We start from the raw sequence: 20,252 nt of genomic DNA, 5'->3' as shown, positions 1-20,252 counted from the left end.
TCTTCATAGGGGTCTACTGATCTCCTTTATGCCATCTCACATGCTGCACACCTTGCTTCGTTATTTTGATTATGGGCCATCTTCCCCACATGTGGGCTCCATGAGGATAGGAATTTTTATCCATTTGCTCTGTCCTTAGATTTAAAAGAGTTCCTGGCTTACTGCCAGTTCTCAATAAATATTTCTTGAATAGAGAAATGAAGCCCAGACTCCCATTCTGTTTGACAGATTATGTGTGACAACTATCAAAATGCAAAAACAATTGCCAGGAGTATAAGTCTCGTCTTTGAAAACTGACATAATATCTTGTAACCACCACAGATGAGAAGAAGAATAAATTTGTATCATTTGCTTTTTTCCCTCTCAACCAGTAACTTAGACAAAAGATGCTAAAGGAAAGTAAGTAGAGGAAGGGTACATGGGTGAAAATTCAGTTGAAGATGTTTGAAAGAGATTCTACAAAGTTTCACAAAAAAGTGCTTCTTAGAGCAGGTAGATGTGGTTACTGCAAGTTTTACTTTTCAACATAAGGTTGAGCAGTTTGAGGAAAAGGACACTCAAAGTTCTCAAAAGGGAAAATTCAGGGCATGACTAGCCTTGGTTCAGTTAACTGTTTGGGAAAAATCAGCTTTATAAGAGAATGTAAAGTTGGTGATGGACGGGGAGGCCTGGCGTGCTGCAGTTCATGGTGTCACAAAGAGTTGGACACTACTGAGTGACTGAACTGAACTGAACTGAAAGCATTTTTAGATATACCTGAACTGGATTCCTCAAAAATCAGATGAAATGGAGATTTTCTTTGACTTTAATACTCTCATTCAAAAAATATCTCATCTAATCTTACATATTTTTAAACCTTCATTTTGTGGATTAAACAGTCATCTGTTCTCACATAGATGTTGACTATTGAAGAACTATTCTGACTATTGAAGAACACATTTTTGAGAGGAAAACAAAACAAAACTTCATTCTGTTTCTGTTCTTCTGTGGATGAAGTATTTGGCTTGAACTCTCAGGAACTGAGTGTACATGATTCCACAGCCTTCAGTTAACATCATCATCTAAGTAATTGTGAATTTTCAAAAATAGTATTCAATTCAAGGTAAGAAACATCACCTCCAAATTAATTTGGTGACATTTTCCAAAGGAGTGGTCGATGAATGCCAAAAGGTTTGATAGCTTTAAATCAATTTGAATTTTAAAACCTAAATAATTGTCAGAAAAATCAGTTCCTTCACATTTTGAGAATTCTTGCAACTTAATTCAATAAAGAATAAAGTTTCTATTCAACATGAAATCAGCTGTGTCTTAACTTCAGCTGGCCATTAAAGCACAGGCATCATTGAGGGGATCCCCGCCCTGGGTGGAAGAAGGGGCTAATTCAGGCAGAGAGAGGCAACTTATAAGGTCCCTTCCAAAACTAAGATTGTTGAAATCCTATTATTTTACATTGAGATAATTTAATTATTTTAATTCCTCCCCTCCCATGTTTCTGCTTAACTCTGTACTATCTTAAATCAATTTATTGACAAGGGAAAGTAAGACTAATAACTGTCAAGATGACAGATTGAACTTTCAAGCTACAGGTTTGTGTGACTATGAGATAGTAATAGCAAGTAATATTTCTGTTGCACTTTACATTTTACAAAGCACTTGCAGGTCCGTTATTGCATTTGATGTTTCCTCAATGCTATGATTCTGTTATTGCTACCAAAACTTACTCACTTGTAAGAAAATGGAATTCAGAGATTTCTCAAGACACACAGCCAGTAAATCTTAGAATCAGGATTCAGATCGAGTTCTTCAGATTGTTTCTCTGTACTGCAGTGTATCTGTTTCATTTGCCCTCCCCAGCCTCTCCCCTTAGGAAAAGCTATGCTGTCAGGGAGAAATTTGGTTGTTATCCCTTTTTGCAGATAAAGTCACAAAGATAGTCTGTGGTGGAAGTGGGGATTATATCTGGGCATACTGCCTAAGAATCCTGTGTTCTTTTATCTATAATGTATATTCCACAGTATGTAGTTTTATTGCTGTTTGTGATAAAAGGAAGACATGAAAATCTAAAGGCAGCAGTTGGGGATGGTGGATGATGAGGAGAGTGAAATCAAAGACAGCATGGGGTCTAGACGATCTTTCTCTCATCCTACCCCACCTTCCAGCCCCCAGCCTCACTTAGCACTGAGGGGGAGTTGATGGGAGAAAATAAATTTAGGCCGTTAGGGGAATTAGCATGATGTGTGGAGAAATTCCACTTTTTTCTGCTTTGACATCCCCTTTCTTTTTTCCCAGTAAGTCTGTGAACTCCTCAGAGATCACAGACTGTATGTTTTGTCCTTATATTTTACACAGATAGTAAAACTAGGTAACAGTTGATGAAACAGTAAAACTCTTTATTGCAAAATATAAAACTTTTACATTTATTGACTCATTTGATCTTTGTCATAACCCTGTAAGATAGGCATTATTGTCCCTTCCCCTGACCTTGTTTTCAAAGATGAGGAAATAAGGTACACAAAGGTTAAGTAACTTCCTTAAGGTTATAGAGCCAGTGTGTAGTAGAAAAGGAAGGAAGAAAGAAGGAATGAAGGGAAGAAGAGGAAGAGGGAGGAGAGGAGAGAGGAAGGCAAGAAGGAAGGGAGGAAGAAAGGAAGGAAGCAGAGGAGAAGGGAGGCAGGAAGGGAGGTAGGGAGGAAGTCATAGGCTAATGAACGCTCAGGGGCAACAACCTCAGAGAGTTCCTCTCCAGGTCCACGAGGCTAAGCACTTACTAGTAGATCATTAGTGCAATGAGGAGTGCACAAGTGAAAGAAATGATCAGTTTTCTGTCCTGTTTGACCATTATAGTTCACGCCATTAGAATTTTTTTTTTACGCCCCATGCTCCACAAAGCCATAATGCAAAGAAGCGTCCATCTTCCCTGAACACAGAGTGCAGGGTAGCTTTCTTTCCTTGAGAATGTGACATGATGTCTTTTTTAAAAAAATTAATTTATTTTAATTGGAGGCTAGTTACTTTACAATATTGTAGTGGTTTTTGCCATACATTGACATGAATCAGCCATGGGTGTATATGATGTCTTAACGTCAAGTCTGTGCACATGTTTATTAGAAACTCGAGATTGTACAGCTTTTGCTTGAGACCTGTTGGCTTTTTTCATTTAACATTATAGGTACCCTTTTCTCCTCCACTAGATTTGAACTCCAGTGCATAGCCATTGTGTCACAGCTGAGGTGATAGGTCTGCAATTGGACATTTTTTAGAGCACAATCAAGCTCTAGCCTCTTACTAGCTGTGTGATTGCTAGGCAAGTCTCTTAACTTCACCTTGGAGTCAGGTTTTTGCTTTACATTACCAGATAAAAGAGTTTTTATAAGCATAAACTAAAACACAAAGAAAAGCACATTGTAAACTGAAAGACACTTAACAAATTTAATGTATTATCTCACAGAAATATCTACTTTGTTTTTGAAGGGTTAACGTTAGTTCCTGGAGTTTGGGGTTTTTTGTTTGTTTTGTTTTGGTTCTTATTTTGTTCTCAGTTCTCAAAAAATTTACAGGCAGGTGAGTGTCCTACAAACAGTACTTGAAAGCAAGTAGTTTCTTTCTTGACTATTTCTAATACATGTTTCTGATGGACCCCTCTTAATCTTTTTTTCTTACAGAAATCTTCAAAACTGAAGAACATAAAAAATAACGAGATGTGACAGAAGCCACTTGGGCAGTGAACATAAATGTTGCAATGTAAAAGCAAACCTAGCCTTCTAGCTGAAAAAATAGCCCCGAAAGGAGTCTGGGCCATTGCAAAGGCAAAGACAACATTAAAAGTTTTAACAGATAAAACTTAAAGAGCAACATAGGATATAAAATTCACAGTCTATTCTGCTGTGCTAAAATCTACATGTATTTTTTTTATTGTTTCTTGGGACATGTTTATTTAATGTGCACATTTTTTTGTGGTTTCTATTCCCACTACTGACAATTAAGCAATTGAAAATTACTTTTATACTTTAGTTTCTTAGTGAAAAATTTTAAAATAGGATAAAAGCTCACCAAATATCTTCACTTTCCTTAGAATTTGTTTTGCCATTTTTTAGTGTTATCATTATTGTTAAAAATAACAAAAAAATTATATGAGAGTGATCTAAAATAACTAGGTTTCAAGTCAATATATGGCAAAACCAATACAATATTATAAAGTAAAATAAATAAATTAATTAAAAATAAATAAATTTTTTAAATTTTTAATAAATAAATAAAATAACCAGGTTTCTTATGTGATTCCCTTGGAGCTGTGGAAATAAGTTTAACTTCACATTTTCATTTAGTTTTAGAAACATATAGTGAAAAATGTGTTTGACACTTGACAGTCAAAACACTGTGAGTTACAGGAAGTTCCCATAACTTTTTCGCCTGTGCCTTAATAACCAGAGTTCATTACTGCAATATCACCAAAGACCTGATAATATGCTTTATTAATTTAGGTACTGTACACTAGATAACCCTTTAGATACATGTTTATTAGGATTGTATGGAAGCCAATTCATTTATATATCATTTATGTAGTAAGTATACAGGGACAACATTGTTTTGCCTCTAACAAAATGACATGACAGAGAATTGTACAGGAATTATGCATGTGTGCTGTTTTGTTCAATTCTTGTGACCCCATGGACTATAGCCTGCCAGGCTCCTCTGCCATGGAATTTTCCAAGCAAGAATTTTCCTGGGGTGGTTTGCCATTTACTCCTTCAGTGGATCTTCCCGATCCAGGGATCAAACCCGTGTCTCCTGCATCTCCTGCATTGGCAGACAGATTCTTGAGCACTGAGCTACCTGGGAAGCCATACAGGTATTATACAGGAATTTAATTGCCAACTTTGGACTTGGTGCATAGATCGTGCTGTAGACAAAAATATAGGTAATCTCATATCTCCTAATTATTTTATATTATGTATAGAAATTATTCACTCTTTTAGTACTAGTTTATGAAGACAAATCATGAAACAACTTTTCAACAGAAAAAAAATTACAATGAGAAATTTTTCATAAATGCTTATATTCTGACTTAACTTGCTTCTCTGTACCTTTTTTTCCTTCCTTTTTAAGTGGAAATGGATCCTGATTTCCAGTACCCTAAGGATTATTGGGTATGATTTGATATGGTAATATTTGTTATTTATGATTTCTGAATTTTTCTGATGCTTCACTTTTAAGTATTTTCATTGTTTGTGCACATAAAAACAAAAACTTTTAAAAAGATTATGTCCCCACATTTGATTATTGAAGTCCACTGAGAATCCTTTCTCAACAACTTTGGCAAATTCTTGAAACTCACAAACCAGTTTGTTAATTTTCAAATAATAATGGTTAGTATTTTTATATGTTATATGAGAACAGTTAAGTCTGTACTTTTAGTAAGTATAATTCTTTGATTAGAAATTCAAGAGAATGCATGTCTTAGTTCAGTTGTAAATCATCAAGAGCTATCTAGTGGAAATCATATATAACATTTCTAATAATGCAAGTCCTTTTATGTACTGTGTTTCTGGCTTTCTTGAATTTGAAAGATGTAATATACTTCATGATCACCTATGGAAGATTTTGGGAGACTGAAAATAAAGTTTGTTTTGCATGTGTGTATGTTCTCTGTCATGTTTAACAACTATCATCTTGTAAAAAATAAAATATTCTTTAACTAGGATTGAAATCAGTTCTTCAAGGAAAAGTTTACCTGGGTTGACATCCCAGGTGGCACTGCGGTAAAGACCACCGGCCAACACAGGAGATGCAAGAGATACAGGTTCCATCCCTGGGTCAGGGAGATCCTCTGGAGTAGGAAATAGCAACCCACTTCAGTATTCATGGCCAGGAAAATTCCCTGGACAAAGGAGCCTGGCAGGCTACAGTCCATGGGGTCACAAAGAGTCAGACACGAGTACACAAACATGCTTGAAACATGTTTACCTGTGTTAAAGAAGCCAGGAGAAGTGAGGTAATTACTCCTCACTCTGCCACCCACAACCAAGGACCTATAGGCCTGAGCTCAGCCATGTCTAACTCTTGGAGACCCCATAGACTGTTGCCCAACAGGTTTCTGTGTCCATAGGATTAACCCAGCAAGAATACTGGACTGGGTTGCCATTTCCTAATCCGAGGGATCTTCGCCCAGAGATAGAACCCACATTTCCTGCAGCTCTTGCATTGCAGGCCATTTCTTTATCACTGAGCCATCTGGGAAGCCCATAGTGCTGAGCACAATGATCAAATTTCACAGTATGATGGGGCTGCATAGATAGATGCCAAGACCTCCAATAATCAATGCTGCCTTCTTGCTAACTGAATTAAACAATCTGGGGAAGGGAATGGAAAGGGGGTGAGAAATGAAGAAAGAAAGGTGTTCTTTGAGACATGTTTGGTTTTTATAACCAAGACTTTAATATAAAAAGTATTTGTTTTAAGATCAAAGTCAGTATTAATGAGACTTTTGAATGTTTATCCAAAGGCCTAAGTTACAACCTTCTTCTAAAAGGAAAAGGGTATGTAAAACCCCTGGGAAGAAAGAGTCAGAATCCAAATATATCCCCAAAGTCTGGAATACTAGAAACTCAAGCCCAAGAGAATGAAAACTGTTTTATGATCAAAAATTTGCAGTTTGACTCTTTACTGCTTCTACTGCTACCACTGAGACCCACTTTCCATCATCTTTTCTTGGTTTTCTGCAGTAACCTTGTAACCGTTCTCACCTTTCCTGTTTCAGTTCAGTTTAGTTGCTCAGTCATGTCCAACTCTTTGCGACCTCGTGAATTGCAGCACGCCAGGCCTCCCTGTCCATCACCAACTCCCAGAATTCACTCAAATTCACGTCCATTGAGTCCGTGATGCCACCCAGCCATCTCATCCTCTGTCGTCCCCTTCTCCTCCTGCCCCCAATCCCTCGCAGCATCAGAGTCTTTTCCAATGAGTCAACTCTTCGCATGAGGTAGCCAAAGTACTGGAGTTTCAGCTTTAGCATCAGTCCTTTCAAAGAACACCCAGGACTGATCTCCTTTAGAATGGACTGGTTGGATCTCCTTGCAGTCCAAGGGACTCTCAAGAGTCTTCTCCAACACCACAGTTCAAAAGCATCAGTTCTTCGGCACTCAGCTTTCTTCACAGTCCAACTCTCACATCCATACATGACCACTGGAAAAACCATAGCCTTGACTAGACGGACCTTTGTTGGCAAAGTAATGTCTTTGCTTTTGAATATGCTATCTAGGTTGGTCATAACTTTCCTTCCAAGGAGTAAGTATCTTTTAATTTCATGGCTGCAATCACCATCATTTAACACAGTACTAAGACTGAACTCATTAGAACATATTATTTCACACCACAGTCGCTTCCCACCTCACTCAGAGTAAAACCCAAAATTCCTGAAATGATCTGCAAAGCCCTACGAAATCTGTTCCTGTTACTTCTCTGACCTCTTGTCCTCTCACTCACTGTGCTTAAGTCATGCTGGCCACCTCACTGTTCATCCAACAGGACTGGGCGGTCTTACCTCCAGGCCTTTTCCTTTGCTTTCTTTCCACCAGGAAAAGCTCTTTGCTCAGATAGCCATACAGGCCAGTCTCTCACTTCCGTCAGGTTTCATCGTACAAATGCCTGCCCTGACCACACTTCCTCATAGTGGAACCCCAAACCCAACCCCACCTGGTTCTTCCTGTCTCCTTCCCATTTTCTTTTTCTCCCAAGTAATTTTTTTCTATCTAACATGCTGTGTGTCATCCTGAAATCTTTGAGAGTGGCATTGACTTCTGCCAGTACACTGAGATACAATATTGTTTTATGATCACCATATTGGCCAGAAGTAAGTGAAGATGTTTTTCAGGGATTTGGTTCAGCTGTTTCTACTCCATGAGCCCTTTGCCACAGTCCAAAGGACCATTGCTGTGGCTTTAAGAGCCACTATGTCTATGTGTTTTGATTATAACTTGAGAAATGAAGACATGACTGCTAGCAGGGTCTGTGGAATCAGGGTACCCACTGGGAGAAAGAACGGACCTAGAAGACTTTATTTATTACTTGACCTACTCAGAGCAGAGTTGCCTGCTGGTTCAGATGGCAAAGAATCTGCCTGCAGTGAGGGAGACCTGGGTTCAATCCCTGGGTCGGGAAGATCCCCTGGAGAACGAAATGGCAACTTCTTGCCTGGGAAATCCCAAGGATGGAGGAGCCTGGCAGACTACAGTCCGTGGGGTCGCGAACAGTCAGAATCAACTGAGCGACTTCACTTTCACTTTTTCACTTTAAGAGGACTTGTACTATTTTTAAATCTAAGCACAATATCCATGACTGCCACAGTTGTTTATTATGTATGTGTGTGTGTGCACAGTCACTCAATGATGTCTGAATCTTCTGTGACCCCATTTAGCCCACCGGGCTTCTCTGTCCTTGGGACTTTTCTGGCAAGAATACTGGAGTGGGATCCTGACCCAGTAATTGAATCTCCATCTCCTGTGGTTCCTGCATTGATAGGTGATTCTTTAACACTGAGCCACCAGGGAAGCCCAAATATTTTATTAAGAGTGTAAAATTAAAACTCTTTATAAGTATTGTGGGAACAGTATATTGACAAAGACTCAATACCTACTGTACTGTACAACTGAAAAAGAAATAAATTCATTCAACTACAAACAGTGTTTACTGACATCTACTGGATTGTTTTACTTATAACTTTATAAATTTTGAAAAATTTAAAATACATTATAGTCTGGACTGAATCAAGTGTACTTTATTAAGTTTCTTTGGTAAGTAGAAGTTTATTACACACTCTGTTTATTATATATATTATATACTCTAATGTACTGGAGCCACACCAAAGAATGCCCTTTAGGTAACCAAGGTGAGGGTCTTTAGTCTCTGTAGCTTCCCTATGCTGATATGACTCATACTTTTAATGTGTTTTGTCATTTCTTGATCCCAGTGCTATGACAGTGCACATGAGATACTGCCAGGATTCTCCTGCTCTGCATCATGCTTTTTACCCCTCACTAAGCTATGCAAACTTGATGCTGGGTAAGCCTAATGTGTCTTGTATATTGGTTGACAGTCTGAAACAGAAACTTATGCTAATGTTCTTGTCCTTGTAAGAATATAAAATAAACATTTAAAATATTAGAAAAACAGTTACGGCGCAACAGGAGAGAAGGTTGTAGGGATAGTAGTAATTAAGTCATCACCCAAAATGCAACAAAAAAGACAAAATGAAGTATAAAAGAGATATTAAAAGACATTCAGATGAGTTTTAGAAGGCATAATATTTATTATAGAGAAGGAAATGGCAACCTACTCCAATATTCTTCCCTTGAAAATCCCATGGACAGAGGAGCCTGGCAGGCTACAGTCCATGGGGTCTCAAAAGAGTTGGACACAACTTAGCGACTAAACAACAACAATACTTATTTAATTAGAGTTAGAACAAGAGAAATTGGGAGACTGGCGCTCGGCTGAGGTAAGGCAATATTCAAAGAGGTGATACAGAGAACTCTCTGGAATTAGTAGATAAAACCAGTTCTCATTAAAGTACAGAATATCTCAAGAAGGACAAAAAACCCAATTTCCCAACAGATGATATAAGTGAAATTTGAGAAGATGGCTACCAAGTTAAGGCTGGGCAAACAATAAACTTTACCAAGACCAAAAGAGAAGCTGGAAGCAAGGGTTCTGGGGGAGACACTCTTAACATCCATGAAACAATGATTTTTAAAAGTAGGAATAAAGAAACTTTTACAAGTAAACAAAAACAGGGAAGACTTACAATCAGTTGACTTCTCAGAACAAAACTATATAAAGGATGTACTTCAAGAAAGAAAATAAATCCAGAAGTGAAGATCTGAGAACCAAGAAAGAATGATACATTAAAAGAGAATTCACTGAATGGGAGACAATATTTGCCATATACACATCTGACAAAAGAATTGTATCCAGAAAATATAAAAATAACTCCAACTTCCCCGGTGCTCAAGTAGTAAAGAATCTGCTGGCATTGCAGGAGACCTGGGTTCGATCCCTGGGTTGGGAAGATCCCCTGGAGAAGGGAATGTCTACCCACTCTACTATTCTTGCCTGGAGAATTCCATGGATACAGGAGATTGAATGGCTGCAGTCCATGTATTGCAAAGAGTCGGGCACAACTGAGTGATTAACACTTTCACAAATCGTTAGGTAAAATGCTGATAGCTTAATTTTAAAAAAGGATAGAGGACGTAAGTGAGCATTTCATAAACAATTATATCCAAATTTATAATGGGCATATGTAAATGTGCTCAGAAACGGCAATCTTTAGGAAAATGCAAAGTAGAGCCATGATGACATATACCATTACAAATTCAGCAGATGTCTAAGATTTTCTTTTAATGACAAAAACAAGTATGAAGAACTTGTAGAGCAATCAGTTGCACATATTGCTGGTGGGAGGTTTTTCTTTCTTAATATTTATTTATTTATTTGGCAGTGTCGGGTCTTAGTTGTAGCATACCAGATCTTTGCTGTGTCATATGAGGCATGCGGGCTCTCTAGTTGTGGAATGCACACCTAGTTGCTGTGAGGTATGTGGGAATCTTAGTTCCCCAACCAAGCATTAAACCCATGTCCCCTGCATTGCAAGGTGGAACTTTAACCACCGGATCACCAGGGAAGTCCCACTGGTGAGAGTTTAAACTGATACATCTACTTTGGAAAACTACAGTATCTACTAAAGACAAACAAATATCTACTCTATGACTCAGCATTTCCACTCCTAGGTATAAATCAAACTCCAATTAAATTAATTAAAAAGAAACTGAGTACATCAACCTAGCAAAGGACATGTAAAAAAGATGTTTGTAGCAGCCGTATTCACAATAGCTTCAAGCCAAGCATGGTCTATAGCCATGAGCCATAGAACAGACAACTAAACTGTGATGCAGCAACATGAATGTGATGATACATACAACAATGAATATATTTCAAAACCATGATGTTGAATGATAGAATTCAGACACAGGAATAGTATATGCTACATGATTCTTTTTTGTTACATTTACAAGATGTCAACCCTGTTTTATGCTAATGGAAGGAAGTCTGTGGTTTGCATTTGGGTTGGTAATGACCAAGAAAAAGTCATGGCACTTGTGGGTGTGTCATTTAGAATATGCTAATATATTACAATGAATATATAATAAGGCTCAAGGTCTACTGGAAGTCAAATCCTGGATTTGGAATTGAACCCATGTCCTCTGCATTGGCAGGCAGTATCTTAACCACTGGACCACGAGGGAAGTCCCCTGACATTTTACACGATTGGATAATCCAAAGAGGGTATCAAAAAAGCCAGCCAAAATGAAAATGTAGCAAATCAATGAACTGTGATAACAGGGACAGTGAAAGGGGAATCAAAACAAGAACGGAGTTGTGGAAGAACAGCTGATTGGGAGAATGTTGACACTGCTGCCATTTGAGAGACTTTAAGTACGCACAGTCAGAAGAATCTACTGCTGCTAAGTCACTTCAGTCGTGTCCGACTCTGTGTGACCCCATAGACGGCAGCCCACGAGGCTCCCCCGTACCTGGGATTCTCTAGGCAAGAACACTGGAGTGGGTTGCCATTTCCTTCTCCAATGCGTGAAAGTGAAAAGTGAGAGTGAAGTCGCTCAGTCGTGTCCGACTCTTAGCGACCCCATGGACTGCAGCCCACCAGGCTCCTCTGTCCATGGGATTTTCCAGGCAAGAGTATGGGAGTGGGTTGCCATTGCCTTCTCCATAGAGGAATCTGATGAAGGCATAAATGAAGAAAGTGGGTGTGAGGATGAAGAGGCCTCCAAAAAGGTGGTGACAGCACAAATGTTCATATTACAGGGACCTTCTGAGATATTTCACAACATTGCAAGAGTAGAATGCTGGATGCTGATCCAAACTTAGAAAAAAAGTATGACAATTCACCAAGGTATACTTGCTCTTTATTATAAGATATATGATGAGAAGAAGGAAGGGACTGTTTGTACTATTTCAGATGTGTTTTACCAAGAGACATGGCACTCAGTTCTCAATGGTTTCCAGTTTTAAATTATAGTGTACTAGATAAATATTAGTTTTACTATTTTTTGTTTGCTTGTACATTTATAAATGACAGTTTTGAGGCTTCCCAGATGGCCGTAGTGGTAAAGAACACCTCTGCCAATGCAAGAGACCTAAGAGATGCCAGTTTGATACCTGGATCAGAAAGATGCCCTGGAGGAGGGGATGGCAGCTGACTCCAGTATTCTTGCCTGGAGAATCACATGGACAGAGGAGCCCGGTGGGCTACAGTCCATGGGGTCCCAGAGTCAGACACAACTGAAGCGACTTAACACACGTACATAGCAGACATGATTCTTTAATGTTTAGACAGAATTTTTAAAGACCATGAAGCAGTTTTAATAGCTCCCATTGACTCTTAAGAGCACTTTGTACAATGTCAGCTTGCACAGTCATTTTTATGGTCACCTACTTACTACTGTGTAAAGCGGAGTGAGGGAAAAAGTATAGAGGTATATAGTTTGATGTTTTCGCAATAAATATATTACAGTTTTAAAAATTGCTAAGAGAAAATGTTGCAACTGTATTATATAGTAATTGTTATCAAAATAAGAAGCACATAATTAATGACTTTTGGGAATGGTGTCAGGCAGAGAAACTTCAATTCAGTTCAGTCGCTCAGTCGTGTCCAACTCTTTGTGACCCCATGAATTGCGCACGCCAGGCCTCCCTGTCCGTCACCAACTCCCGGTGTTCACTCAAACTCACATCCATCGAGTCGGTGATGCCATCCAGCCATCTCATCCTCTGTTGTCCCCTTCTCCCCCTGCCCCCAATCCCTCCCAGCATCAGAGTCTTTTCCAATGAGTCAACTCTTCGCATGAGGTGGCCAAAGTACTGGAGTTTCAGCTTTAGCATCATTCCTTCCAAAGAACACCCGGGACTGATCTCCTTTGGAATGGATTGGTTGGATTGCCTTGCAGTCCAAGGGACTCTCAGGAAGTCTTCTCCAACACCACAGTTCAAAAGCATTAATTCTTCAGCGCTCAGCTTTCTTCACAGTACAACTCTCAAATCCATACATGACCACTGGAAAAACTATAGCCTTGACTAGATGGACCTTTGTTGGCAAAGTAATGTCTCTGCTTTTGAACATGCTATCTAGGTTGGTCATAACTTTCCTTCCAAGGAGTAAGCATCGTTTAATTTCATGGTTGCAATCACCATCTGCAGTGATTTTGGAGCCCCCCGAAATAAAGTCTGACACTGTTTCCACTGTTTCCCCATCTATTTCCCATGAAGTGATGGGACCAGATGCCATCTTCGTTTTCTGAATGTTGAGCTTTAAGCCAACTTTTTCACTCTCCTCTTTAACTTTCATCAAGAGGCTTTTGAGTTCCTCTTCACTTTCTGCCATAAGGGTGGTGTCATCTGCATATCTGAGTTTATTAATATTTCTCCCAGCAATCTTGATTCCAGCTTGTGCTTCTTCCAGCCCAGCGTTTCTCATGATGTACTCTGCATAGAAGTTAAATAAACATGGTGACCATATATAGTCTTGACATAGTCCTTTTCCTATTTGGAACCAGTCTGTTGTTTCCATGTCCAGTTCTAACTGTTGCTTCCAGAAGCAGAAGATATTAAGCAGAGGTGGCAAGAATACACAGAAGAACTGTACAAAAAAGATCTTCATGACCAAGATAATAAGCATGATGGTGTGATCACTGACCTAGAGCCAGACATCCTGGAATATGAAGGCAAGTGAGCCTTAGAAAGCATCACTGCGAACAAAGCTAGTGGAGTTGATGGAATTCCAGTTAAGCTATTTCAAATCCTAGAAGATGATGCTGTGAAAGTGCTGCACTCAATATGCCAGCAAATTTGGAAAACTCAGCAGTGGTCACAGGACTGAAAAAATCAGTTCTCATTCCAATCCCAAAGAAAGGCAATGCCAAAGAATGCTCAAACTATTGCACAATTGCACTTATCTCACACGCTAGTAAAGTAATGCTCAAAATTCTCCAAGCCAGACTTCAGCAATACGTGAACTGTGAACTTCCAGATGTTCAAGCTGGTTTTAGAAAAGGCAGATGAACCAGAGATCAAATTGCCAACATCTGCTGGATCATGGAAAAAGCAAGAGAGTTCCAGAAAAACATCTCTTTCTGCTTTATTGACTATGCCAAAGCCTTTGACTGTGTGGATCACAATAAACTGTGGAAAATTCTGAAAGAGGTAGGAATACCAGACCATGTGACCTGCCTCTTGAAAAACCTGTCAGGTTAGACCAGTTAATGTGCAAGAATCAATAGCTTCTCCTCACACCAGACTCTCCTGCAATCTGGTGATGGTGCGTATTTCCCATTATTCTAAGGCCATAGGGGGGTCATTACCCTTATTTCTTTCTAAACGTGGCTCATGCCCATCTACTGCTTTCCATCTCTTTCTTGCCTTTACATGGACTCCTTTTCCTAACTGGCATGATCTTCCATCGCACCTCAATGAACTCAAGTGAATGGCAGTGTTCAAACATTTCCTCTGTGAGTGCTGAAAGATTCACTCAAGCAGACACCACTATCCCCACTTCTCCTCTACTACTATAGTTCATAAGACAGAATTCAGTGTTGTGAATATTTGTTTGCATGTATTTTCACCGAATTCCTGGTATTCAGGCAGTTTGTGTCATTTGTCTTTGTGTTTGGACTGGCACACTGCAGGTATGTAATACATGATTTTTGAATGAATAAATCTTTAATGCTGTATAAATTCAGTTTACTATGCTGTCTTCAACATAGATTGTTATTTTAAACTTTATCTAGTCTCATGAGGACATAATAGTTAAATAAATGCGTGAAATGAAAGACTTTGTTCACTGATGAGTAAAAGTGAGACTTGACCAGTGGGGTATCTTTCAAGACACACCCCGGAGCCATTTTTTCCAGGGCTTACAAAACATTTAGAAGACTTAAATAAAACACTAATACCATATGTAATGCTTTTTGGGCAGGGTATAAATTTAGCACACACACACACACACACACACATATATATATATAATGATTTGATAAGCACTGAGAGCATTGATTTTGGAGTCAAGTTGACCTGAATTCAAACCTAGATTTGTCACGTACTGGTTGAGTGATCAAAGAAATGGGACTTCATCTCATTATTCATAAAATAGGGTGGAGGGGGCAGCAAATGACGTCTGTCTCTTGAATTATCATGGAGATGAAGTATGATGACAGAGGCTCATGGAGCACCACCCAGTGTCTGGCACTTGATATGAGCATAACTTAACAATCTCTTTCCCCCATTTCTTTCGTCTTTTTTTCAGATTGCAATATTGTTGATGTTTTCACTATCCATACTGTATATTATATTATTGTTTTATTTGAAATAATCTTTTTGAGCATTTGAATTATGTCAATAGAAATAATCTATTTTCTTTTTTAAGATTGAATTATAATTGGTTTACAGGGACTTCCCAGGTGGTGCTAGTGGTAAAGACCCGCCTGCAAATGCAGGAAACATAAGATATGAGGGTTCGATCCCTGGGTCGGGAATATCCCCTGAAGGAGAAAAAGGCAACCCACTCTGGTATTCTTGCCTGGAGAATCCCACGGACAGAGGAGCCATCAAAGTGATTCATATATGTATGTATGTACATATGTCTGTCTGTGTGTATATATATATGTATATTTTTTTTCAGATTCCATTATCAATTATTACTCCACTTTAAATATGGTTCCCTGTGATATACGATAGGACCTTGTTGCTTATATATTTTATTTATAGTAGTATTTATCTGTTAATTCCAAGCTCCTAATTTATCCCTCCCCTCATTTCCTCTTTGGTAACCATAAGCTTATCATCTATGCCTGTGAGTCTATTTCTATTTTGTAAATAAGTACATTTATATCATTTTTTTAGATTCATGTAAGTGATATCATATGGTATTTGTCTTTCTTTGTCTGACTTCACTTAGTATGATAATCTCTAGGTCCATCCATGTGGCTGCAAATAACCTTATTCGTTCTTTTTATGACTAATATTCCATTGTATTGCATCTTCTTTACTCATTCATCTGTTGATGGACACAGGCTGTTCCCTTGTCTTGGTTATTGTAAGTAGTTTCACAATGAATATTGGGGTGCATGTATCTTTTCAAATTAGAGTTTTATCTGGATATATGCCCAGGAATGGGATTGCTGGATCATATGGTAACTCTATTTTTAGTTTTTGAGGAACCTCCATTCTGTTCTCCATAGTGGCAGCACTAATTTACATTCCCACCAACAGTGTAGGTGGGTTCCCTTTCAATACTCTCTCCAGGATTTATTATTTGTAGACTTTTTGAAGAAAGCCATTCTGACTGGTATGAGGTGATACCTCTATGTAGTTTTAATTTGCTTTTCTCTAACAGCAATATTGAGCATCTTTTCATGTGCCTTTTAGCCATCTGTACGTCTTCTTTGGAGAAATGTCTATTTAGATCTGCTGCCAATTATTTTTTATATTGAGCTGCATTATCTGTTTGTATGTTTTGGAAATTAAGCCCTTGTCGGTTGTATCATTTGCAAATATTTTCTCCAAGGAATTGTCTATTTGTGATTTTTTTTTAAGTCTGTATTCAACTCTTGTTTATTCATTTGTAAACTTGCCATGAAAAATTTGAAAAAACACAAGCAAGCTTTATTTTGTCCCAAGTAACAATTAGCTATTATTTCTTTACATGTATACCAGCCCTTACTGCCATGATATGTGTATCCAAGGACTAAAATCTGTTTTTCTTATCTGATTTCAAACATTTGAGTAAAATAAATATTGGTAAATCTATGCCAGTTCTATCAATTAAATATCAATTTAACTTTTAAGGATAAAATGGGTAAAAGTAAGTCCTGTATCTTGTGTATAGGGAAATTTTGTCCTCCTTATGGGTAAAGCAGTTGAACACTGTTTAAGGCTCAACATATTAAATCCTATTTTTCATAAACCGAAGAGTTGTGAATAACATTGTGTATTTCATTTTTATATTATGTAAACATTAGAACTAATGCTTAGATTTCAGTTTATATTGTTTTCTGTGTTTATTTTACTTTAACCTAATTTAAAATATCTGATAAAAAATTTGGCATGTGACTGAATTCTAACATTGGAAATGAAGAGAATGGTTCATCATATGGATGACCACTAGATGGTGTTGGTTGCCTAATGTATAAATATAAGCCATTTTTCTCAAACGTTTGCTCTCCCTTGTTTTCACTGATGTTTTCCAAATACAATATCTTATTCATGCTGTCAGTAAAATTGGAGCTTATAAAAACCTAAATTTGGAACATCCAAGTTATTTATAAAATGCTTCTGACTCCCCACTCAATCTTTTTTCTTCATGTCCTAAAAAATAAGAGATAGTTTATAACTTTCAAACCTAGAACTTAGTTATAATATCTAAATAGTTATTTTCAACATAATTAAAAATGCATAAACTGCCTCCTTCCATGTCCTCATTAATTTAGATATTTTTACTGTTAAGAGTACAAATGATTCAATTATGGTATAACTTGGTTCAGCAAGACACTTTTATTATCGAACTAGGCTGAAAGGTTAACTGTCAAATTTTCTATTATAAAGTGTTTCTTCTTTCTCAACATAACATAGGAGCTAGAGAAGGGCCAAAGCAGGTTCAGAACACTAGAAGTTGGGGAAAAAATTTTTGGTTATGTCTGAAATCCACAGAACTGAAAGGGCAAAATTCTGGTAAGGCAGTTTAAATATTTGTTTCCATTAATCTGGCAGGCTTTCATGTTTAATTTTTTTTTTTAATGTTCAAAAGCACTTAAGAAAACAGAAGTAATGCAACCCAGGAAAGGAATAGAGAGGCTACATATTACCTCCAGGTCAGTCAAAGAACATGTTGCAAAGGACACGTAGAGAGGTCAGGCCAGTTGTGGGAAAGCCATAAAGGTGTCCCGTTAAGTGTTGTTGCAGAAACATTGGATGAAATATCTAGAAGTCACACTTCCTTTCTTGATCATGCATTGTGATGGCTTATATCTATGACTGAACTTATAATGCTTTGTCTAGCCATACTATATAAGGTAAAAATCAGAGAATTTGTAGAACCTATAGAATAAGCTTCCCAGGTGATATTAGTGGTAAAGAACCAGCCTGTCAGTGAAAGAAACATAAGAGACACAGGTTCAATCTCTGCGTTGAGAAGATCCCCTGGAGAAGGGCATGGCAACCCACTCCAATATTCTTGCCTAGAAGATCCCATGGACAGAGGAGCCTGTCCTAAAGGCAAGAATGTAGGGATTCACTATGCTTAACATACATTGTTCTCACTCTGGGTAGTTGATGGCTTTAGATTATGTCACTTATTAATACTCAGTCTTTTGTTGTATTTTATTTATTTGTTTAAATGCATTTGCTTCTTTTAATTGGAACACTCAGTTTTGATGGCACACACTTCTGGTATTATATGTTAACAAGAGGTTTTATGTTGTGTTTATATACAGAATGTTAGGCAGTGATGGTCTAGTTAACCTCGTTTTGCGCTTATGCATTGCCTCCTTTGTCATATCATACTGCTAGTTGTTTTTATTCAGGAGTGTTCTGATTATGTGTAGTTCTGTGGTTCAAATATGCAGATATGAAGATATTTACTTTCCATTACATTTTTAAGAGTTATAGGCAGAAATTGGTAGTACGTTAGCTTTTAGAAAACGTCCTTGCAAATTTTTTGCTTTGGGAGGGAGGGTCCATGACTTTTTTTTCACACATTATTTTCTATTTTAATTTATAAACACAATATAATATTTTCAGGCTTTGTTTCCTCAGTGATTATTATATTAATAAAATAGAAAATTTAATGGCATTTCTGGAGGAAAAATATGAGACTGAAAGTGTGTTTTAACATCAAGTAGAAATGATGATTTGAAGTAGTAAGACTCTAATATTACTCATCATTTAAAATATCGCCAGCAACTTTCAGGAACAAGCCATATGCTTGTTCAATCCATGAGTTCTTCACTAAACCAACAAAATTACTGGAAGATGCCTGTGCATTCACACCTACCTAAGAGGAAGGATCTTATTAATATTTAGGCAACAGTAAAATCACTCCAAAAATCGATTTTATTTATGCATGTAATTTTACAGTCTTATAAATGAGGGAAGAACTCTGTGGTTGTTAAATATATGTAAAGCCTTTCATGCTTAAAATGCAGGAAAAAGCTTAGGCAATATTGGGAGGAGCCTGGTGGGCTATAGTCCGCGGGGTTGCAAAGAGTAAAAAACGGCTGAACAACTGAGCAAGCACACACCCGGTGTTAGATATGCATCTGGAATGGACTGAAGAGCTTTCAAAGTGTATCATATTCATAATGGCTAGAATCAGATTTGTAGTATATGCTTATGCGTTAGTTTTTTTGTTAGAATGAGAACTGAGGAAAAATACAGCATTTAATGTAATAACATCTAAAAAATAAACTGGTTTATAAAAGTATAACAAACCTGTGTTTTCCATAATCAAATTTAAACCATGTCTGCTCTCTACAATAAGCCTTACATTTGGCCAACAAATGTTCAATTTTAAGAACCACAAAATTGTTTCTGATCAACTCTGCAAAAACTGCTTCCACAGTTATATCTACACAGAGAGTTTTCATAAATTTGAAATTTCGGTTAACTAAATCCCTCCATCTCCATCCTTCAAGATGTTGTAGTTTTATCTTTAATTTAGCTTCTAAAGAAAGGACTAGATAAGTATTCATCAATACTTTGTTGAAGAGAATTGAGCATGATACTTCACACTATAGTAAAATTATTATGACAATACTACACTTTCATTATAGGAGTCTCAATTCTTAGAACAATGTAAAGTTCAACATACCAAATATCTTACCTATTTTTAAAACAATATATTGCCCTTTTATACCCCAAAATAGTTAAAATTCAAGAAGAGAAGTAGCAGCCCTTATTCTTCTCTAACACATGTAGGAGATATTTAGGCAGGTTGCATAACAGACTCTGGGAATTAACCTATGAAAAACCTGCTTCAAAACTGAAAGTATCTGAGAATATTAAAAATATAGAACTATATATTTTCACCCTCCTGATTTCCTGGATTCAGTGACAGTTTTCCATGAGCTGTGTTCCTTCAGCCCTAAAAATAACTCATCAGTCACCTCAGTTCAGTTCAGTTCATTCACTCA

General features: G+C 37.6%; 1 protein-coding gene across 1 annotated transcript in view; it reads left to right on the top strand.

Moving 5' to 3' along the window:
- The window catches only part of THEMIS (thymocyte selection associated), a 197,936-nt gene extending 192,353 nt beyond the window's left edge, over nucleotides 1–5,583 (top strand). Inside the window, exon 6 of the mRNA XM_005897593.2 lies at nucleotides 3,663–5,583. Within this exon, the coding sequence (XP_005897655.1) occupies nucleotides 3,663–3,694 (32 nt within the window). The 3' untranslated portion in view covers nucleotides 3,695–5,583. The remainder of the gene's footprint in view (nucleotides 1–3,662) is intronic.
- The last annotated feature ends 14,669 nt before the right edge of the window (nucleotides 5,584–20,252 follow it).

The sequence above is a fragment of the Bos mutus genome, chromosome 9, assembly GCF_027580195.1.
Source record: "Bos mutus isolate GX-2022 chromosome 9, NWIPB_WYAK_1.1, whole genome shotgun sequence".
Taxonomy (NCBI): Eukaryota; Metazoa; Chordata; class Mammalia; order Artiodactyla; family Bovidae; genus Bos; species Bos mutus.
Note: the sequence above shows the minus strand (reverse complement) of the source record. Positions and strands in the feature narration are given on the sequence as shown.